Source organism: Phodopus roborovskii, unplaced genomic scaffold, assembly GCF_943737965.1.
Source record: "Phodopus roborovskii unplaced genomic scaffold, PHOROB, whole genome shotgun sequence".
In the NCBI taxonomy this organism is placed as follows: domain Eukaryota; kingdom Metazoa; phylum Chordata; class Mammalia; order Rodentia; family Cricetidae; genus Phodopus; species Phodopus roborovskii.
Genome location: NW_026126424.1, coordinates 2063888 through 2088205, shown reverse-complemented (window position 1 = coordinate 2088205; position 24318 = coordinate 2063888). Strand labels below are relative to the sequence as shown.

Here is a 24318-nt window from a genome sequence, read left to right as displayed (position 1 = left end):
GGTTAGCTGTATTGATTGATCCATCCAGGAACCTGATTTGGCAATGTCAGTAAATGAGGACTTGCAGAATGGCAACACTTCAAACATCAGTGTCTCCATTTTCAATCCATTCTCCTGGGCAAAATGCTTAAAGGCTTAAAATGTCTGTCTATAACACTGTCCTGCATATTCCAGTTTCCAGTTCCAGCAGAGTGGAGTTTTCCTACTGATCCCTTCAACATCCTCCACTTGGATTGACTCTGATTTGCTTAGTCAAAACAATGTTAACACTAAATTCCTTGAGGTCGAACTCTAAAATCCATGAAGTCAGCTATAGATCATTTGTTGATACTCAATACATCTTTTTTTCTTGAGTTCCGTGCTTCCTAGAATATTGTCATCTCTGGCTTATTAAGTGATGTGCAACCAATCTAGCCTCACTCTGCTGTTACCTAAAACTGGAATCTGCAAGGGTTTCGGAGACTGGGTCTCTTCTCTCACAGTTTAAACACCCATGATAGCAACCAAAATTGGCATTTGCTTTTGCATTTAGGGTGAACCAGGGTTAAATGGTGTTAAAGGATTGAAGGGTGAACCAGGTCAAAAGGGTGACAGAGGACCCCTTGGTCTTCCAGTAAGTAAAGAAAACTTTCCATTTGGGGGCAAATCTCAGATTTTTCTTTCTACCCTAAGTAACAATGCTGGTTTGCTCAGTGGCTATCTTACAGTTGAGAGTCCTGTCATTAGAATGTTCACACAGTGTGTCAGAGCAGAGTACAGCCCAGTTTTGTTTCCCCGATGTCTTGATCCTGTGTCTCAGGGTGACCCCATAACAAACAATACTGCAAATGTTCTGTCCCTCGTCAATTACATACATGCCAACCATGCTCTTTATGCTTTCATAGTCTGATCCAGGTTAAGGCCCTCACTCAGTTGTTTTTATCTTCTTGGGGTCTATAAAAGCAGTAGCTCTCTGCTGGTGGCAGGTATGCAATTGGCCATTGTTGAGGTCAGCGCCCTGGCTCCTTACATTAATCGACCACATTGTGTTCTATGTTTTGTGTTGTCCGTTTTGGAGATTCCATGCTATGAGACTCGCGGGACAATAGTGGATAGTATGGGAGAAATATTCTGCAGTTGTAAAAATGTTCATTCATAATAAAGGGGGGTTCCTCGCATTCATATTTTTATGCCAATATTCTTCCCTCAACGACTTGAAAGACTTTAAAATTATTATTGAGTGTAATGGCTTAATTTTGGGCTTTTAACACAATGTTTGTTTGGCAAATGAAGGTAGCACATAGTAAATAATATTGTAGGTTACATTTGTAAAGCATCGCATAAAACCAGTAACAGAAAATATTTATGTATTTGAGATGTGAGATAAAAAAATATTGGTGGTCATCCCCTATCTCATTTTTTCCATGGGTACTGTGCATTCAGTACTGACATCTACTCAAAATCCCATGGCTTGTATATCAGAGGCACCAGCTATTTTGTGTACATTTACTGCTTGAGTAAATTGTGTAAGTTTTATGTTATATTTTGTAGTTAAATCGGTCCCCATTGGATCAAAGACACAAGACATTTGTAAGCCATTAGTTCTGCACCCAAGTTAGATACAGAATCTTATGATCAATGTAAATATTATTTTAACATTTATCTTTAAATGTTATAATAATTACTGAAAAAACATCAAAAGGGCTTATTATTAAACAAACAATGGCAATACCTACTGTTCATAATCAATGCTACCAAAAAGCTCTGTTTTGTACTGACCATTACAGGATCAGAATGAAGGAATTTTAAATTAAAAAAAAAATCCCAAATGTGTATGTGTTGGCATTGTTGGAAGCTGGAATCAGATTTTTTTGTTTGTTTGTTTGTTTTTTTATTAACTGCAACTGAAGCTCAGAGAGATTTCTCCAGCCTGACCAAGAGAATAGAAAGCACTAACACAGTGTCTTCTTAAATATTGCATGATGTGGTCTGGATCTTTGAAGTAACAAGTATTGGGGGTTATTATATAAGAGCCTAGTTAATCTGGCAACAGACACAGAAAGGGCCATTTTATCAACCCCCCCCCCCACCATGGGTAGCCCTCAATCCAAAAGAAACATGTGTATTAATCTGAGAAATGAAGGCTTTTAAGCCACTTCTCATGCAAAATTCAATGTAAAAGATGATTTGAACTACACTTAGTGACAAACTGGGACTTATTTTAACTTGAGCCCTCATTTTTTTTCCCTTGTTCCTAGAAGTCCCTCTAGTGGCAACTAATGTGAATTTTAAGTCATCACATAAATAGCATCCATATAAAAAATCAAGCCATCCCAATATATTTAAAGTTCAGCATTTTCATTCATAAAACAATTTTGGCAAGTGTAGCCAGAGTTCTAGAGGCTCTTTTTGGGGATATGCCCATTACTTGCTCTTCAGAACTTAAAGAAATCGATCATGAATACTAGTCTTTAGGAAATAAACATATAGCTAGGAGTCCCCTTTTCTACGTATTGTCGGCAGGAATTTTGTAGCCCACTATGTAAACCTCATTCACCAGATTTCTAGATAAGAACTTCCTGGTAGAAATGTCACTAAAATGCCATCATCTGTGGGGCATGTACTGTCACGTGACCTCTTTAAACTAACAGTCTGTAGCAATGTGACATTCATCCCAGAATCGTGTGTATTATGTTGCTTGAAGTGTTGCATTTGGTTCATCGGTGCCTCATACTAATCTCTGTTCTTGTCATTCGTGTTGCACCCACCAACCCTGACACCAACCTAATCACACAGGGAGCATCTGGCTTAGACGGAAAGCCAGGATCCCGGGTGAGTCGGCCCTGCGTCCTGCTCCAACGTGCTTCATGGATATGAATTGTGTGCTCTGGGAAAGACCCCTATGTTCCCTGTGGTCTTCCCAGACAATGAGGGGGTCGCCTAGGGCAAGAATCAAAGGGGAAGGTGGAGAAAGATGGTAGAAAGGGAGGAAGAGAATGGGTGGCAACTGGCAAGTATAGGCTGAGCTGCCAGAGTGTCTTCAGAAGTTCAAGTCTGGATAGTTTACTAAGAGACAAGAATGTCAGGCCCAGCTGCCTTTAGTGTCTCAGCAACCTGAAACGATTCATAAAGCCTTCCCTGAATAACCCCATGGGAAACCCCTGAAGTAGTGAAAACGAGGAATTTATTTTTACTTGCTTTTCCTTTACATTTATGTCCACCTTGGACATGTAATTTCTTCCTTACAAGTAACCCCCAAGTCTCTGTTCATGAAGTGAATCAGTGTCTCCATCATTTTTATCACTTTTTGTTTTGTTTTTGGAAGCTCGACATTGACATTTTAGCCATAGTCACTCAGAATTTAGAAGAGTGTGATTAGGGTGATGAGAATTCACCAACATGAGAAAGAATTTGAACCTGAAGTCTTTCCTATCCAGACATCCCAATGGAATCCATAAATCTGCAAGAACAACAATGGGAATGTGCTAGACAGGTTGAGATGCAGTGCAGTAATCCTTATAAGCACAAATACAACGTTGCACCCTTTACCACTGTAAGCACAGCCTTCCTGACAATAGAGAAGATCATATTTGAAATCCTTATGACATTTTTAAGAATCAAAAATTTCAGTTCTAAAAACTTCCAGACCTCAGAGTTCTTACATTCTTTCAGATGTTATCTTTTCTGCCACAGAAACCAATTATGTCAGTCAAGTCACTCGACCTGCCTGGTGAGCAAGCTGTGGGCAAACCGAAAAGGAACCCCTCCTCCTCCTCCTCAGCCCCTACATCCCAATAGAGCTGCAGAAGGCTGTCTTGAAAGTTAAATACTATTTTTATTCATATGCTTCCCACTTCAGTTGCTAAAAACAGAGTTTGGAGGCTTTGGCCATGGGTGTCAGTGGCTGTGGCCAAAAGACTTGGGGCAAAGATATAGAGGAGGCACAGTTATACTTCCCTGGTTAAGACGATGGAGGCATGGGACTAAAGAGATGGCTCAGCAGTTGAGAGCACTAGCTTCTCTTTCAGAGGACCCAGATTAAGTTCCCAGAACTCCATGGAGGCTCACCAGCAGCTCTAACTATTCTACTTCCAGGGACCTGGCGCCCTCTTCTGGCCTCCATGGACACTGCACACACACAATGTCCATACATGCATGCAAACTCACACATACACATAAAATAAAAATCTGGAAAAAAAAAAGTGATGAGAGTGAAATGAAGATGCTTCATCAGAAAAGAATAAACAGCTATGAAATATGGCTTTGTCTATACCCTTCGTTGAAGCATGCAGTTAGATACGTCCTCTCTGTTGCATGAATTTTTCAAAAGTAACCGGCATGAAAAAACCAAGAATAAAGTGCTTCAAAATCAGATAAGCTATCCTAAGACATCATTCTACAAGCCGAGTCAGAGTAAATCAGAGCTCCTCTTCTCACAGTCCTCGTCTCTCACTTGTCTGATAGTATTTTATTTTCTCTCTCTTTAGGGTGCAGACGGTCCTATGGGACCCCACGGCCCTGCAGGTCCCAAAGGAGAAAGAGTAAGTCTCCCTTTGGGTTGTCATACTTAAGCTGAGCACTGAAGGAAACAAAGCATGGCTCCAAGGAGATCTCAAAGTGTTCATCATCCAGGAAAGATGGGGAGCTATCTAGTATTAAATGAAAATGTTGCCCATTTGAAGTCCTATTCAGATTCCTAAGACTAAGACAAAAAAAAAAAAAAAACCACAGTGTAAGATGGACTCAGCCTGCCTTAATGAAAACAATGCATACATTTACATAGCTAAAATAAATAGCTCCCATTATTCCTTCTTTAACCCATAAGGAAGATATTTTCATTGGGCCTTCATCCAGAAAGTTGAAGTCAATGGGGCTAAAATTTCCCAAACTACATATCCTGGTTGATAATCTTAATACAAAGCTACTGTGTTCATTCCGAGTAAATTATAATGTTTTTCCAAAGGAAATTACAGAACCTAATATTCTTCTCCACACGGTTACCCATGCTCTCATTTTTCTTTTGTGAGTTAAAGAATGGCCTGTTTTTCTGTAGCCATAAGGAAATGATTTCAGTGCATTATAAGACAAAACCCCTTCACTAGCCTCACTGTAGTGGTCTATGCTTCCACATCCATGGGAGGAAAAAAAAAAAGATAGACATTGGGAGAAGATGAATATCTGACACACAAAAATGTATTGCAGCCTTGGCAGCTGCTCACGTGTCTGGAATCTCTTCCCCTATATTTTTCGCCCACTTTTTCTTTTCTTCACCTTGGAAAACTCCAAACGCGCGTGCGTGTGTGTATGTGTGTGTAGAATTGTGTCATCGATTTTCCTAACACACACTGTATGAGATGAGGAAAGTACGTTGAACGTGAGTTTTTTATGATGTTGGCATCACTGTTCACCATGCAAGTTTGTGGTCTTTTTAAAATAAGAGTTTTCATCAGTCTGGGCTAATTTGATTTTTAAAGAGAGACCAGGTAGTAATGTCTCTGACATACCTTCTAATTCCCCGGTTCTGTGTTCTTTAAAGTAAATTCGTGCATGTAGTAAATTATTGTCAGATGCAACTGTGTACATTGCAACCCTTTGGGGGGTGAAAGAAACACTCCTACAAAAAAAGAAAAAAAAACTTAACTAGCAACTCAACTGCTCTACTATATTAGATAATGCCCTTATAATGGAGTCATCATCATCATCATCACATACTCTGTTATTAATGATCACAATAATATACATGCTACATAAATAATGCTGCAGAGGAAGCACCTGCTTTCTTTTTCTTATATTACAAAGATTCTTTTCTCACATAATATGCCCGGATTATGGTGTCTGCTCCCGGTACTCCACCCTCCCTCATTAGAAAGGATAGGCTTCTAAGAGGTGATATTAAAATATAACAAAAGAAACAATAAGATAAAACGAAAGCCATCACATCAAGGTTGGACAAGCAAACCAGCAGAAAGGGAAAGGGCCCAAGAGAAGGCACAAGACTCAGGGACACATTCGTTTGCATGCTCAAGTATCCCATAGAAGCACCGCAGGGGACACCATAATACAGCTATGCGAAACACCGCAGGGGACACCATAATACAGCTATGCAGAAGCACCACAGGGGACACCATAATACAGCTATGCAGAAGACCTTGCAAGCCCTGTGCACGGTACTTCAGTCTCTGAGAGTCCGTATGAGCTTTGCTCGTGTTGGTTTAGAGGGCCTTGTTTTCTTAGTTTCCTCCATCCCCTCTGATTCCTAGACTCTCTCTGCCTTCTCTTCCATGGGTTCCCTGAGCTCTGAGGGAAGGAGTTTAATGGAGACACCCCCTTTAGGACTGAGTAAGAAAGCATCCATCTTCATGAATCTAGAGGAGTTTATATTGCAAAGAAGAAATTATGCAAAAAAAAAAGATAGCCAGATAATAAAGCCAAAGTCAATACAGATATATATATATATATATATATATATATATATATATATATATATATATCTCCCAGCAAAGACAGGCCTTATCCAAGAAGAGTCCCCAAAGGAGATGAGCCCTTAAGAATATATTATTGTTATTTCTAAGATCAAGCCAACAACTTCTGATAATCAACTTCATTAAAAATACTTCAAAGCTAAGAGCATCCTGCTAACAGTGAAGATTCGTTTCCCAGCACTGGATGAAGAAACTCAGCCCATCCTAAAATTGGAGCAGCAAAACTCAGGCGGTCTGTTAGCAAAGTGCCCTGGGGCTCAAGAGGGTTTGGGATTTGGTAAATCAGCTGCTACTTCCGATGGCTCAACAGTATCTCAAGGGTATCAGGTCTCAGTGCTGGTGCAGAATTAGCCAGAAGAGCAAATGAAGTCTCCAAGAATTTTTGAAGGCGTAGCTGAAGCCAGGTGCATGCAGTGTGAAGTGCTGTACTTGTGTGTCCTCAAACTGGATCATGTGTCAGTCAGTATGCTGCAAGTGCCGGCTGCCCAGAGTGCCCGGGGCCCAGAGTGCCTGCAGCCCGGAGTCTGACGCTCACAGTTAATGGAGGTGCCATCTGGAGGCTCCTGCAGATGTTTCTGGTTTTAAAGCAGAAAGGATGGGCAAGGCAGGCATTCTAGAACAAGTCCTTGGTACTGACACGCAAATGAAAGAGCCTGGATGAAATTCAGCCAGCCTAAAGGAAATGAACCATTTCGCATGCAAGTTTTCCCAGTACATGACTGACACGCTAGTATGCAGCCCCCCATGCTCCCTGCCTTCCACCGAGTTCTTCATTTCGGTAAAGACAGGGCACTTAAGTTGTTCTATCGAACAAATCACTTTTCTCCTCCCAGCCACTTTCTCTTTGGGTCTGCCCGCCAGAGGTGAGAGCATGCTAGTGGTTTCGTTTTGAATACCGATTTCTTCCTCTGGCCTTAGACTCTGTACAGTTAGAAAGTTGAGAGTGTCAAAGGTTCTTTATTCTGGGGGGGGGGGGAGAACACCACTACATGTTCAAATCCATGAATTAAAATGTCATTTCTGAGGGTATCCAAGATGCAACCACTGGGGTTGGTGCTTTGGGGCTAAAGAGAAGATCCAAATTCCATGTGGCTTGAACAAGAAAGAAATGTTCCTTTCATATAACCAAAAAGCCAAAGGGGGAGTCTAGGCTTTGCTCCGACCCAGGCAAAATCCTAGCTGCCAGTCCAGGGGCCACTCAGGGAGGCTTATGCTAAGGACAGGGTTTCCCCCAAAGGAAGAAAATCTCAGTGGATACCACCTTCCAAGGAGCTTCCAGCTGGGCGTCCCCAGTTCTGACTCATGGGTCCACTTCTCGTGGTGCTCAGGTATGAGCAGCAGACTAGTCTAGAAGAGGAATCCTGCAGACAAATGTTGCAGTAATCACTTACCCCATGTAGCTAAGCCACAGTGTGTTCCTTTTAAAAACAAAGCAAGCCAAGGTTGTCGGGGGAGAGGTAGGAAGTTCTATGGCGATATTTAGATTAGATGAAGTCTACTGTTACAATAGCTTGCTTCTGTAACCTGCCTCTAAACCCCACTCCCAACATACCAATAACTGGTACGCATGTGCAGATACACACACACACACACACACACACACACACACACACACACACCACTTTAAAACTCATAACACTGCCAAACGTATCTGAAAGAAATTGATTTTAAATTAGCATAGTTTAAAGCCCTTTCCATTAAAAAAGTGACTTCTAATTGTATAGTTAGCACTTGTGACATCAATTATTTAACACTGTATAATGCCATGTATTACTATCACATTTAATATTCAGGATAATTTTCATAGAATATTCATCACCATTTTCTCTTAGTGATATAACCCAAGCACAGAAGGACTGAGGAAATTCCTGAAGTTCTATGGGCCTTACCACCAGAAAGATCCAGAAGTATAATTCAAATTTAAATCTAATTTACTGACAGCCTGGCCACTGCCCTGAGAACCATTGCTGTTTCATAATTAGCAAAGCGATGAGAAAAGCTCGGATTCTTAAGGATACCCGTCTCTGGTGATCTCGCTGTATTCTGTGTGTCTCTTTGCTGACTTCACCAACCCCCTAAATTTCAAAGAAAAAAAAATGCTAGTAATGCCTGATATCTGTTCACGTGGAAACCTTGAGAACAGAGAAGGAAAAACCTATCCCATGCCTCTGCAGATAGAGTTCACAGGGAAACCTGGCTTTCCATCCAGGCACAGTAAAAGAGAAAGAGAATTTTCTATGGAGTACTCGTGGAAATATCTCCATTGCCCCTGACATGTTCATGCTACATCACACATACCTTAGTCTGGAGGGAGAATCCCAAAAACACTCCAAAAGGAAACATGTATCTGTACTGTGTTAATTATTTCTATTCATGGACCTACCTCTGGTAACTCTGATTCTTCACAAGCATCCTGGATTATCATTTATGCTAACCCTATTAAATGAATGCTTAGAGCACATTAAGATATGTGTCTACCCACCAAGCGCTCGCTGAGGGCAGACAGATTTTTTACTGTTCCTTTTCAAAAAGAAAACAAGATGTGTAGAACAACGCCTGACACAATGTGATTAATATATTCACTAATATTTACTAATACGCCGAGCACGGTTCTAAAACACGACTGGTAGAAGCAAAGCCAGGGCCCTGGAGCCCAGTGTGCCCATTCTAGTGACAGACAGATGGAAGATAATGGTAACAACATCTGTGTGTGTTTCACAGTGCACGGAGCGGAAGTGAAATACGGCTGTGGAAACGGAGTGTGGCCGAGGAAGGGCTTCTCTGAAGAGAGATGATTTTTAAGAAATATTTCTTTAATACAAAAGAAAGCAATGCAGCCCAAATATCCCTTAAGCCAAAAATTCAAATTGTGAATCCCTCTAAAATCCAAAAACCTCTGGGCACAGCACTGCAGATGGGAATTTCAGTGCTGGCTTCATGTGACGCATTGCAGTAGAAACACAAGCACAATAAAGATACTGTATGAAACGAACTTGCAGGGTACGTGTGCAGGATGCATGTCTAAAACAAATGTGTTTTGTAGTTTGTGTTGTGCCTCATCCCCGAAATATCAAATCCAGAGTCAGCTCAGCTCCTGAGCATTTCCAGTCAGGGACGAGAACCTACAGCTTAAGACAAACAGCAATGTTTTGCACAGATGCTAGAGGAACCCACGTAGAGCTTTCTACATGGAGGAATTCTTTAACATACCTGAGCAGTGGCAGCTTCTTCCTGTCCTGTCAATGGTCAGCTAGTGAAATCTGCCATGGTGGATGACTGTCACTCCAATCTTAAAGGAATATCAATCATTGGCATTGCTTTCTGTATGAGCCATGTGGGGATGCAAGGGTCTGTGTGTGATTGGAACTTTCTGCTTTTTCATTTTAGGGAGAGAAAGGAGCTGTGGGAGAGCCTGGACCCAGAGGGCCCTATGGGCTGCCTGTGAGTTCACTGTCACGTGACCGCCACCATCAGCATGCCTGTGACCTGCCACTGACATGTTTAACCCTTCCCTAGGGGGCAGACTAATCTTGTTATAGTAGCAAAGGCAATCCACTGAGTAGTCACAGCACAGAGAATTCTGTAGTACATACTCTGTCTTAAATGGTCCCTGTACGTAGAGACATACCCAAGCATGTCATGAGATTGAAGATCAGAGCACTATCTGGAAAACAAGGTTCTGCCTGTCAGAACACATCCTTCCCATGCCATCTGAGTGGACATCCCTCGAAGGGTCACTCATACCAATTGTATGTGAACATTTCATTTGGAACAACCTTCATTCCTTGTCTATTCTCATAGATTATTAGGAAAAAAATTTCTCTTGCAAGTGAAAATTATGACCCAAATTGAATTCATGATGACAGTGCTTCTTACCTGTCTGAATTCCTGACAGGACAGATGATTGCCAGAACAGGATGTTGGCAGTGTTCTGTCTTCTAAAATTCTGAACTATGCAGAAAAAACCTGTGAGGCCACAGGTTTGCACAGACATGGTTCCAGCCAGTTGTGTAGAATAGGACTCAAAGTAGCATGTGTTGCATTTAGGTTTTTAACCTGCCAGTGCTTTCCACGGGCTTTTTATGAACTCAGATAGCAAACTTCATTCACAATCATTTCAGTGCTTAAAGAGATGCACACTACAAAGCTCACTGTTAAGCAGCTTTTGAAGTTGGGATGTTCACACTTCTTATATTCAGGATGATTGCCTAGCCAAATTCAAATGATATTTAATGATAAACAGGTTTTAAGTTCTCCGTTAATTGAACAGCTAATTGAGTTGTCAAACGAAAGGAGTATGGTCTACATCTTTTGTTAGTGCTGATGTGTTTTAACTCAACTAAACGTTTTGTTTTGCACTTCCTTACTGGAATGCTAAGTCTGAGAGCAAGCACAGAATTTGAGCAACCTTATCTATTTAACCCAGTAAAGAATTTAAACCCCTCACACCTCATAACTTCAACTAATAGTCCCCTCGCTTGATTTAAAGGAATCTGACTAATCAAGAAGCCTTTTTCACATTTCTAGCATAGTCTTCTTAATACTAATGTTGCATGCCCAGAGCAGCCTCAAACAAGAACCTATTGGTGAAACTTAGGAACACTAATGTAGCTACTATGGTTCTTTGGCAGGGCAAGGATGGAGAGCCTGGTCTTGATGTAAGTAATCTGCACAGCAAACATCCTTTTATTATAATCGACACAGTCAATGGTCTCCATTGTCAGGGAACACCAAGAATACAGAATATTCTGTCTGTGAATGTATTATACACACACCCATACATCATGTATACATACATGTACACATATGTACACATACTGTGTACATAGACAACATAAAATACAGAGGAATAATATAAAATTAGTAACTGACACTGAATAATGGTACTTCAAAATCCTTTCCTAAATTAAGAATACTCAGCATCAGCATGACCCAGTTTTAGAAAAAAATAACTGTGTACCCAATCAGTCTGCCTCTCATGTGCTGCCCTTGGGGAATGGTGCTTTGTCAAAGCAGTGGTGGTGGTGGTGTTTTTCTATTAAGTTTCTATGTCCATTTTCTCATGCTAAAATATTGTATTTTATGTAATATATATACACCTTTTTATATTATATAAATAGACTGTCACAGTTTGTTGGTAATTTGTGAGTAATGAAGTTATGATAGCAGCTGTTTATTGAGCACCTGCTATGTGCAGGCATCATTCTGGCACTTTGCCTCTACCATCTCATTTAAGATCTACAACAGCTGTGTGATGATAGTCATTAACCTTATTTTATAGTCAAGGACTAAAGGATGGAGGTAAGTGATTTACCCAAACCCACACAAGTTAATAAATGTGCCAGGATTCAAATTAATATTTTTGTGTTCCTTCTCCTGCATTTTCTAGAAGAAAAAAAAAAGGCAGGAAACCTATTATACGCAGCTCATTGAAATGGTAGAGAGTACTGTTTCTAAGTGGTACTGCTCTTTGTAAGTTTAAAGGTTGACATGTCCATTTTTATATGAGTTCAGATCAATGAACTGTGGTGGTGTTTGTTGTTTTTCCTGTGACTTTACCATAGTTACACCAATAGATAACTTGAGTTTGCTTTTTTATCCCCTAGGGCTTCCCTGGTCCTCGAGGCGAGAAGGGTGACCTGGGAGAAAAGGGAGAAAAGGTGACTTTTCCCAGCATGCACCTTGTGTGATTCTGCTAGCACTGTCTGCTCTATGGCTGAACCTGTGTGATGCTGTCATTCACCTTTCCTGTCTCGGTCCTGTGTTCCAAAAACATACAGATGGCTGATCTAAGGAATCAGGTCTTCAAAGAGGACTAAAGAAGACTACACAGCTAGAAATGAGGGCACCATCCAGCAAAGGATTCTAACCCCTGGGTGTCACAGCTTCAGTCTCTCAACTTCCTGACACCAATTTGTTTTAAATGTAACGTCCAGGGGATTGAATTTTTTTTTCTCACAAAAGTAAAATCACAGTGCACAAACCTGAATGGTATTTTGGCAACACCCATCTTATCCACAGGCCAGGATCTCATTTACCATTATGACATTCTTAAGAGAAACTGATGCATGCAGCATTTTTAATTTTTAAACTCAGAAGTAGAAAGAAGCATTGTTATCTGTAAAACCAATAGTTGTAGCCTTTTGAGTTAAAAATTGGCTTTTTTATGGCTTGGCCGATATCAAACAACAGATTTTATGAGTAAAGTTTAAACAACAACACCTTCTTTAGTTCTGTGTTCTCTCTCTCTCTCACTCTCACTTTCTCTCTTTGTCTCTGTCTCTGTCTCTCTCTCTGGTTTGCTGTAGTCTTTAATCCATTAGTAAATCAAATAAGGTTTTATATTGGATGAAGCAAAAGACAACAAAAAGTCAACAACAAAGATCTTAAAGTAATTGAATAGCTACATCATGATTCCAATTTAAACCAGTTTCCCTGATACATGTAATAATGTAGTGTTTTTGAAAACTCAGGGAATTCTCTTGACCAGTGAAACTCTTCCCTATTGTGATGCAAGCCCAAAGGGGGTATGCCAAAGAAAGGGAATGAAGTTCACTGCATATGTATTAAGAACTAAGTTCCTCAGCCTCTCTCTGGTAAGAGCCTATACAGTGGTATTTCCAAAGCACGACCATCAACAGCATCACATATGTTGAGCACTGAGCATTACTTTCCCCAAGAGCTTTACACATGATAAACCTTGAAATCTTCACACCACCACCCTGAGGTGGGTGCTATCATTACCCAATTCTCACACACAAAAAAGAAAGTTTGCCATAAAAAGGTTTTCTCCATATTGCAAATCCTGAGTACAGGTTTTATGTGGTTTGAGATAATCTTAGTGCAAGAACACGTGGCAAATTGTCTTAAAGGCTATGTTCACTTATTTTATATTTACCTAGTAGGCTGTATGCTACTCAGGTTTATGATCTTTAAAAAGGTTAGAAATTACCACTATTGGCTCATTGGTAGAGACCTTACATCCATGCACAGAGCCCTGAGTTCATTTCCCAACATTGCAAAGAGGAGGAGGGTGTAGGAGAGAAGAGAAATTTCCATTCATATAGCTTATAAAAGCACAAACTCCCAAGCCCATCTTCAGAAAAATGTTAACTGCCCATGTGAAAATATTTCCATGATTAGAGGATTAACATTCAGGAAAATTAGATTCTGAATGCTGAACACTCTGCGTATTTTTCTTTGATATAAGAAGTAAAAATTGACATTTCAACTGCTCATACACACAATGAGAGATAACTTTGTGGCACATAGATAATCACTATTTTATAACCTGATGTTGATTAGTAACATTGACATATTATTTTAATCTCGTTTCCATAATCACTTAAATTTTAACCATAGGAGAAAAGCATTGCCTATCACTGAATTTGAGTATTCAGTCTTAAGCCCACTTGCCGATCAAATAATGAATTGCACCAAATAACCAACACTCCTGAGCTCTGTTAGACCCACTCAAAGACAGACCTAGGGCTTCATGGAGGGCAGAGCACACCCATCAAGTTTCGGTTTATATCATGGCATGGAAGCCGCTTGGTGCAGGAGGGCACTGGGTCTTCACGGATCAGTGCATCACCCACTCGTCATACCTGCTTTTCCTTACCCTCCCTGTCACATCCTTGTCTTCAATCATGCACCACTAAGTGCTCAGAATGTCTTTAGCCTGCATTCAAGAAGCCCAAGTGGTTTTGATTCCAAGCCTTCTGCTGCAATGTTTTTGGCACACCGGAGATGAATGAGGAGGAGCTTCGGCTCGTGCTGTCAGAGTGAATGCAGAAATTTGAATGAGTGTCTCAGACATGTCTGTGGTGTGTGTCGTTCTGTCGTTTCTCTTTGAATATTCATGCTGTTTGCTTCAAAGACTATTCAGTCTTACTGTAACCGCCATCCAGACTGCAGAATGAATGCTCTCATTTAAGTATGTATCTATGTATCATCTTTTGCCTTCTGCACAGCACCAACTCCCTGTCTATGTTTGCAGATGTGTATGTTAATGTAAAACAGCTGGGGTGCATTCCTTCCTTCCCCTCCTTTTGCCTCCTTTCCTTAATTCCTCCATCCCTATGATCCATGCAGACGTCCCACAACCTTGACCTTGATTCCCAAATACTAATTTCCACAGCTACACTCCCACTATGCGATTATCCTGCCTACCTCATTTTAATGAGCCCAGACTGCTTTTCCTATCCACAGCATTGCGAGCTGGAAACTCATTTACCATTGTGAACAACTGGCATCAGGTCAACAAGAGAGTGAAGATACCATCTAGGTTTTTAGACGTTGGTTCTCCACTTGGCATTGCCACCAACTATTAGCACCTGAAGCTTTTGTTTAACTCATTAAGTCAAAGCGCTTACTTTCATACCTGGACATTTTTACTGAGAGCTGCAAAACAGAGTATCTTTGGACATCCCTGGGAGAGATGGAAGCCATTGCCTCTCCCTCTGAGTCTGTGTAGCCATCATGTTTAAAGAATAAGGAGGAGGGAAAGGCAAGTTGAAAGGTACTTGTAATTGGGTGTAGTATCCAGTGCCCACCCAAGTCCACCTGCCTCTGACGGCCTCAGCACCATTGATCCCCAACATCTTTGCCAGGTCCACAGCACAAATCCCTAATTCATAACTGACTCCAATATTATGGCGGTCAGCCATCTGATCTACCTTTCTGATGCCTCAGCGCTTTTGGTCTCCTCCTCTCTTCAATATCATAAATAAATAATAAGTCCTGATGCCAGAATCCATTTTCACCATGGCAGTTGAAGCTTTGTTTTGTTTAGTAGCATCGTGTCTTCTCTATACCAGAACACAGTGGTAAATGCCCTTCCAGACTATTCCTGGCTAAGCCATATTCTGAGTTATTTTTTATTCTACACCCCCCCAAATAAAATCTGTCTTTTATTTAAACCCTTGTATTCACAGGGGGAAAAGGGAAAGAAAGGCAAAAAGGGGCCTAAAGGGGAGAAAGGAGAACAGGGCGCTCCTGGATTAGATGCACCCTGCCCGTTGGTATGTCTAACTTGTGCAACTGTCTCCAGATGTTTTGTGTGAGGGTTGAGTTGGGAGAGGAGCAGGCCAGAGAGACCAGTAACAGCAGGTTCCCCTGAGGGCCATTTACATGGTCCTGTGGACAGGCGCTCAGAGGTGTGTGCCCAGTATACACTGACATCGGTATACACTGACGTGTCTCATGTCATGTTTTATATTCATCCCCCCCACTCTAGTTCCAAACTCAAGCCTGACTATAGGATGTGCAGAAGAGTCAATGCCACTCTAGTCTCCTCAAAAGAGGAGGCTGTGGTACCCTGACCAAGCCTCCTTGTGATAATGGGAAACTCCTCTGCGTGTTACTGTCCCTTCTAAATTGTTCCTCTCCCAGCTTATTCTTCTAGTTGCTTCTTCAGCAGATTTGTTGCTTTCAATGAATTCTTGGATTAGTAACGTTATGAGTTAATCTTTACAAACAGGGATTCCGTGGCGTTAAGGGGGAAAAGGGGGAGCCAGGCCAGCCTGGCCTGGATGGGCTGGATGCCCCTTGCCAATTGGTACAGTATTTCTCTTTCCTACCATCCTGCATGTCGTTCCTTTATTTACCATGTATTCATCTGTATCAGTGTAAAGCCCTTCTTTCTGGAGCAGGCTTTACATGATAAACATACTACATGCATGTGCATGAGCAGACTCCTCCCTGGGATCTGCAGAGGGAGAGAGCAAGCACGTGTTATCGACGAATGCCAATTAATCGTCTAACATTGTTCTCACTACTGACGTGTCCATCTCTATGTTCTTTAGAATATTAACTTACCCAGTAGATATCCAGAGATTATGTGTAAGTTAGATAAAAATACATGATGCAAAGAAAGCACAGGTAGGCCAGAACTTTGGGCTTTCACCCTACTCATATTTTTTTTCCTTTCCTCTAGAAGAAACAAAGGTATTTTTGTATCTCCCACTATAGTTTTCTCAGGCCATCAATAAGGATAAACCTACATAACTAAGCTTCTGCCATCAAGGGTTAACCAATGCACAGCAACTGTATTAAGAGACCATAGGAAAGAAAGCATTGGTCCTGCACATCTGAAGATGATAATTGTCTGCAGCCTAAACCCTCTTCTCTTGTCATAACCTTTCCGGTATATAATGGTCTCTCCTTTTAAAACTCACTTTCCCAAAATAGACGGAACTCCCTCCTCCATTGGCATGAACTCAAAATCCTCCTTATACTAAAATCTAAAATTCTACTGGCTGATCCTTTCCCTTGTACCAATCTGGCATTACCAGTTTCTCCCAAATATGTTATAAAGCTAGATTTTTTTTTACAATTAAAAAGGCAGTGTGGTTATATTTTATGGAGTATAGAGAAAGCTTTTTATCATCGTGTTCCACTTGGTCTGCATGGCCTTACATGACTCTTCAGTTATCATAAGCATGACTCGTTAAAAAGGTACATGTATTATTTTGTGTCTTTTAAAAGATAATATGCATAGAAAAAAATGTTATTCAGTCAATTGTTATAGTTAGAAAATATTAATATGGAGTACTCTGTCTTTTGTTTGCTTGGTGTTAAGTCACACTTTATAAGCTCCTTCATTGGAGGAAAATGCATGCCTTCGACTGTGTCACATCTTCCAGTCTCGTTTGTATCTGAAGATGCTTACATCTTAAAATATATTTTGTAGTATTCAGGACCCTTCATTCGGGATGTTAACTAACTTCTGAAGATTTAAACAGATGTTCTGGTGAACAGCGTGCATGGCACTTGCTCTAATGTGTAGGTAGACTGCCATGCTTCAAATGAGCAGATTTTGTAGTACCCACTTACCCTATAAGAAGGTAGACAGCACAGGCATACGGAGAGCTATAAACTTCAGATAGAAATGGATTGCCATTAATTACCATTGCCATAAACCATAGTCCATAATGGCCACAAGGAAATGAAACCGATTAATTTGGCAAAGACAACTGTGGCATTAAGAGACGTAATATCTAAAGGTGTACTGTGAACAGAGCACGAGGCAATTATGCTTTGTAAATCTGATTTTCAAAATTAGACATAGCTTTTTCCATATTTGCCTATTTTCTAGATGTGTACTCAGTCTAGAAAACATTTGAATTACCTTCATTTTAGCTAACAGTAGGTAAAATATCATGAGCCACTCCTTAGTATAAGATGTCTATGACTGTTTTTGAAGTCTCTGAGCATGTAGACTTATATCTGATCATTATTAGGAGCCTAAGGAATTCTTTTCTTCCCTTCAAAACCAGGGACCTGATGGATTACCCATGCCTGGCTGCTGGCAAAAGGTAGGTAGGCCTTATGGCTTTTTTGTTTGTTTGTTTGTTTGTTTGTTTGTTTTTCTAAGAAGAAACCCTAATCTTGACCAGGCCCTTTCCATTACAGAACAGACCTTTTACATTGACATTCTTGAAAACTGTTTAGGTATTTCAAAACAAATATGAAAGCTCTAGGCAATCTTTAAATGAGCGTGTTTATTACCGATTTCCTCCCAAACAAATGAGCAAAAGCAGTTCTTGACAAATTATAATCTGGAATCTCAAAGTCTGTTTGTGATGGAAAGGCACAATATTTAGAAAACATTTTTAGTTGTGATTTTTCCCTTTGTAACACTTGCAGTGGCAAATACACAGATATATGGCAGAACTCTGTCAATATTAGTCACACAACTGAGAAAGCAGAAAATATAAACATACCATTTATCAGCAATATCTTGATTGAGTTAGTAGTGTCTGCTTCAGCTTATACTGTCAGCCTTTATATTGGTTTGCTTGATCCTCATCACATGATGTCCACAGTCACTATGAATGCATTCAGTACAGATGGCTCTCTCAGAGAACCTTCTGTGCACAGAGGCTATATGTTATGTCCTGTCATACAGGGATATTGTTTCAGTTAATCCATATGGTAGTCTACACGAGTAATACAAAGTTGGAAACATGAAGAAACTTCCAAGAGTGACAAGTTGGAAGGTAACAGGTCTAGGGAGAGTAAGCAGCCGGAAGTAACAGTAGCAGTGTTTCAAACAGGTAGGCAGGCCTCTCTGCATTCTGCATTGCCCAGGGAGTGCAGACTCCCTACATGGTAATGCCATAAGCCCAGTGTGCAGGTTACCAGAGGGCAAAGAAATGCCTAGAAATGGCAATGTGATAAGGAAGTATCCATGTTGCTTTGATAGTTTTGAAATTTTATCTCCAATACTCTGTAGCTTATCCTGTAACTGTAGCCAGCCACGCTTCATCACAAAATTAGAGTAAACTATGTAAGCCAGAGTGTGGAAACATGAGGAGACACTGGGTTCCTGGTTGCTTCTCAAGGCAGCAACTGAACCATCAGGAAACCTTATGTAATTTGCTTTCTCAAGTAGCTTCACATGCTTAGCTGGCGACAGAAAAGCCTTGTCTCATAACAGCATCATTTATTTATTGGCTCCCCCTTTAGTCCTATCAAATAATTAACTCAGTTGCATCTGAAGTCAAGAGGGTCCCTGGATATAGAGCCGCTCATCAGATTCTCCCCTCACCTGGTAAAACCAGCCTCTTGCCAGCTTAGCTTCCGTGCGCAGACATTGTAATACCATCCTATGCAGGGATGGCCATTTGCTCTCTAACCTCTCCCTTGTAATGTAATAAAATAGTGATTTCTTTTTAAGCTAGTCATTAGCACACCGCACCTAGAGATGCTAACAGTTCATTCCCTCCACACTGTAACACCACTCGGAACTTGGAGTCCTTTCTGGTCCAGGACACTTCTGAATCATTTCATAAAGACATACATATGATGGCCGAAAGCAAATGGCTTTTCATCTTGTTAGCCCCTGAAATTAAAACCTGACAGTAACACAAATAGTGTGACAGAGTCAGAATTGTTCATGTAAACATTCGCCTTTCTATAAAATAGATCCTATATTCTGCATAAGATTAAGAAGCTTGTGAGTCTAGCCCCTTCTACAAAGGAAAATAACCCAATTATAAACCTTTGATGTTGCCTTAGTACCTCCGCACAACACATATGAACTCCAACCAAGTCTTCCTTCTCCCAATATCAATGAAATAATTAGGAAAATGCCAATTTCTCAAATTTCTTAAATAGCCAATTTAGATATCTCAAATATTCAAATAATTTTTTATTGATATGTCATCAGTAAAGCAGGTAGGTGGCTTCTGATTAGTCCTATTTTATTTAGGCTAGCCAGTATAAACACATTTGTGGAATTTTAGTGCTTAATTAGCGAATTTAATATACATAATGGAGTCATTATGACATGTATATATTTGATCATATTCATCCACTATTCTCTTGCCTATTCCCCACTACCACTGATTTCCTTTCCAACTAGTCCCCCTGCTATTTTGATGGTCTAATGAATTTCATTAGGTTTCTTAGAGAAACAAAGATTATTTCTCTGAGAGTATAGATTGTTCATAAGAGTATGGACACCTTAACAGTGGTCAGACTGTTAAAGAGATCATCTATCCATCAACTCCATATAGATCCTCCATGATAGGATATTGAAAGATTCAGTCTTATGCAGTTTTTCTTGGGGGAAAAAAAAGTGTTATTAATGACCTGGGACTCTGAACTAGTTATCTGTGGAGAACGGGTCACAGGCATCTATTATCCTACTCTCCTCTAGATTTTACTTTTCTCTGAGTAAAACTAAAGGATAGAGGAAGGAAGAAAGGAAGCCCCAGACATTGTGGCAGCCTTTAGTGCCAGCATCCAGAAGACCCAAAGAGCTCTGTAAGTTAGAGACCAGGCAGAGCTACACAGTGAAACCCTGTCTCAAAAACAAACAAAACAAAGCAAACTCCTACAGAAGCCTCTAAGATCTGCTCTATAAGCTAATGTTGCAATGAAAACCATCACACTTGCATAAGAACTGGTAGTGGGCGGGTTTACCTTTCCAGGTTGCTTTCAGGGCAAGGCTAGTTATAGGAAAAAAGGAGACGTGAATAGGAAAGGCTTATGCATTATAGGCAGGAAGCTGTTGGTCAATACTGCCTTTGAGCTTGGACCTTTTTGGCCATTATTGGGTTGTGTTGTAACACCTGAAGACATTGTGTGTACTAATGAAAGCATGCCTGTAATAAAATCACAGTTTTCTGCTTTCCCAGCAAAGTGACTAATACGGTCACTTACCATAAAGTTCTAGGTTGGCAATGGAAAAATATGGGTTGGAAGTAAGATGAGAACGATGATAAACTGGAGTTTTTAAAAGTATGACATGGGAAACATCAAATGCTGAAACGAGCTTACTGGCTTGAGGGGGACAAAAGGACTGCAAGGCTCTTCCAGTGTTTGTAAAATACTTGTTAATTTGGAGTTATTATCAAAGACCCACTAACTCCACGTGTGTCTCTTTGTTGTCTGTTTTTCTGCAGTGACGAATCTAACCTTCCAAGCATGAAGCTGTGTATATAATGGTCCACCTTTTGTATTTATAGTTGAAAAACCCGAATTGCAGATTTTGCAAGTGTGGAATCTGCTCACTGGCGCTCCCTCTCCCTGCTCACAGTAGTACCGCCGTCCATCTTTTTTCACACCTGAAATTAGGCAGTTTACCCAAGTGAGGAGCCTGCAGGAAATAGAGATCAGTGTCTCTATTTTATGTGGACATACATATTTATATAGGCCTCAGTGATAAAGAATGATTGCTCTCGCTATTTTCTGTTTTGGGGCTTGCTGATTGCATGGACAAAAGGTGCCGTGAAATAGTTGACATGAAATTGCGGCCTAATATGGACTCAAGGCTATGACTGTGTAGCTCACATTCCCTAGTAGCAGTCACTCATGCCCACACCACCTACTGAAACGTACTAAAAACAGCATGACCTTGTGCCAACCCTGCTTGTGCAAATGCAGATGTCTGCATGCTGCCTCAGAAGTTCTTTGAGTACATCTGAGCTTTTGTTCCTTTTGTCGTCTCAAGGGGGTTACACCGTGGCTTATTGCCAAAAAGAGATAAGCTGACGGAGAGCACACACACAGTTGGTCTTACATTTTGAGGGAGTTGCAGTCCCGACTGCAGATCCACAGCTCCTAACAATGTGGGCTCCTGTGACCACCTTGGTTGAAATACCAAAGGGTTGAGCCGACTATTGCCACTTGTTTTCCTCTGGCTGCGCTTGGCAGTGAAGACGCCTGAAGAGGACCGGTTCTGCACCCTGCACTGTCTTTTGTGTGACCAAGTTGGAAGGAGGTTCATAACCATGAACACCCAGGACAGCAGGAATTGTTTTTCTACAAAGGCTGACTTCCCACGGGTGCTTTGGGAAGATGTCAGAGGTAATTGCGCAGCAGTGTTTTGGAGTGTTTTGAAAACAGCAGAGCCTTGGAATGGAAGTCCCTGTTTGTTCAGATTGGAAGGTGCAGACACTATCCCCTCAGAGCTCAGGTGCTGAAGAGAGAACTTGTTCCAAGAAGGGTCAGACAGGATAAGCTTTGCCACAAATGCAGGGGAGTTAGTGTTAACTCTACCAAAGGTGGCCCGAAAGCGTCCCTCTCCCCCTTCCTTTCGGGGTTGACCCACAACATTTTTTTTTCCTACAAGTCCTAGAGACAAAATGTAGTTTCCATTTTCTCTCCTACATTTTATTTTCTTAGTTCAGAAACAAAATATTTGCTTCAGTTTGGGTCTCATAGGTCTTTAAAGATTGTTTTTTAAGAAAAGTTTTGAAATCATAATTTGAACCCACTGGTAAAAATGACCTCTTAACATCTCCTTTTTGGTTTGCGTGAAATAATTGAAGAGATTGTGGGGAGACTTCATTTTTCCCTAATTATTATGAAGTATGAAGATTAAGAATTTCTTCACTACTTTTTAATTTACACTGACGAATTTACCTGTCAGTTATTGTAAAGATTTTAGCATGAACTTGCTTCTTCTAAGTTTTTCCTATATTGAAGTTTATTTCTTCAGTTTTGTTTTTACATTTCTGCGTGTTTGTCTTATACACAGACCAAATCTGAGATCTCAGAAAGCTCTGAAATACAGTTGCCAGAGAAAGGGTCTTGTTTTCTCTAACTTGTTCAGAACATACCTAAGCAGACTCTGACTGGGAATTTATTTGCTAAGTTTGTGGCATGTTTTGAAATGATTTATTCTAAGTGGAAGGGTTGCTTGCGAGAATCACCCTCCATGGGAGTGGTGATCCTAGTAACCCATTAGAGAATTTTATTTCCCTCGGTGATTAAATGTCATTTTTGTGGGAACATTTCTAGTTTGGTGCTTGGATTTTCACCACCAGAGGGGAAATCAGTTCATGCTTAGGATGACAACAACGAAGATACAGTTTCAAAGCAGATCTTAAGATGTCTTTCATATCATGTAACCAAACACTCAATCATACAAAATGATGTCATCTTTTTTTGTTATGCCATTTCTGAGATTAGAACTTAAATGTTAGATCAGACTATCTGGTAATATTTCTAATGACATTCCACACTTCTAAGCCAATTTAGCATTTGTGTGTGGGGGTTTTTTTTGTGGGTAGAGAGTATTTTCTAACAATTTCTTGTATGATGTGGGTAGGGTAAGATATTTCTCAGTATATGAAAGAATGTGTCTTAAATCATTTGGGAGACAAAAATGAGCCCAAGATTACACATTATCTTCAGGAACAAAAAAACAAAGCAACTATGGAATCTTGAGGACAATCTGGAGACTATATTTCCTCAAACTTCAATTAGAAAGAGGTTTCGGGATGGATCATGACTTAAAACTTAGATTCAAATGAGAGTAGCTCAATGGTAAAAGCATCATTAAGACATTGGACATGCCCCTGTAAAGAATACTGCACGGACTGTGTGCGCACTGGGGTTTTGCTCGTAAGACACATTTAAAGGAATGCCTGAACTTCTACTTCATGAACTTCCTTGGAACAGACATGGGACAATGGCAGTCATCTGTGCTCGGTGGCTTGCTACCTTAACTACCAGGAGTTAACCTTAAACTTGGGACTACTGAAACGTCTTTAATCATCCATTCTGTCATCAACCTGAGTAATTTCCAAAGGAATCAGTAACAGATTGTCATTGTTGATACGTATGTTTATAGATAGCATTCTTTTTCATAAAGATTTCCTTAGGAGAATTAAGGAAAAAAGGTATGAAACACCCACTGGAAATATGTCAAGATCGGGTTTTACTTCAGAGCAGCAAATGTCTCTAAAGGATGCCATTGTTGTATCATTTTACATTGCTTTCCATTAGCCTTGGTTGCTGCTGGTAAATATCCTTCCTTTTTGTCTCTATGGATAGTGGACCTCGACTATGGGTAACTTCATTTCTCTGTTTAATGGCATTCCTAAGCTGTTAGTGTGTGGTTTTATTTTTGAAGATCATGAATCTGTTGTAAATGTAGCCCAGCGACCAGCCTTTCCTAATGTAAAACAGGGTTCTGTGCCCCCCTTATTCTGCGTTCACTTTATATCTATACCATATGCCTTTATAAGTTTTCATTTACCTTTTTTTTTTTTTTTTTGAGTTCACTCACCTTTCAGCTTACACACAGTAAGCTAGATGCAGCCAGTGTTAGAGAAATCTACATTTGACGTGTGGGATACCGGTACATAAGTATGCCCGAATCCCTCCCTCAGCTGTCCTTTTCCATTATCAAATGCAGCTTCGGAGGGTTTTTCCTTATGCTGTTATTTTATGGAAAATATTGGAATGTATCTAACTCCTACCAATAGAAAGTTCTTGGGATTTACACTCTGTGAGTATGATTGTTGGTGGGGCAGTTTGCACATGTATCCGCTAGCTTAAGGAAGTGGTTAGATCGCCACTCCGCACCTATGGGAAAACTGTCCTTGGTATTTTTTTC

General features: G+C 40.5%; 1 protein-coding gene across 1 annotated transcript in view; it reads left to right on the top strand.

The window, feature by feature from the left end:
- Nucleotides 1-20993, top strand: part of Col25a1 (collagen type XXV alpha 1 chain) — a 370915-nt gene extending 349922 nt beyond the window's left edge. Inside the window, exons 31-38 of the mRNA XM_051185506.1 lie at nt 2776-2811; nt 4467-4520; nt 9849-9902; nt 11093-11119; nt 12068-12121; nt 15943-16020; nt 17741-17779; nt 20876-20993. Of these exons, the coding sequence (XP_051041463.1) occupies nt 2776-2811; nt 4467-4520; nt 9849-9902; nt 11093-11119; nt 12068-12121; nt 15943-16020; nt 17741-17779; nt 20876-20878 (345 nt within the window). The 3' untranslated portion in view covers nt 20879-20993. The remainder of the gene's footprint in view (nt 1-2775; nt 2812-4466; nt 4521-9848; nt 9903-11092; nt 11120-12067; nt 12122-15942; nt 16021-17740; nt 17780-20875) is intronic.
- The last annotated feature ends 3325 nt before the right edge of the window (nt 20994-24318 follow it).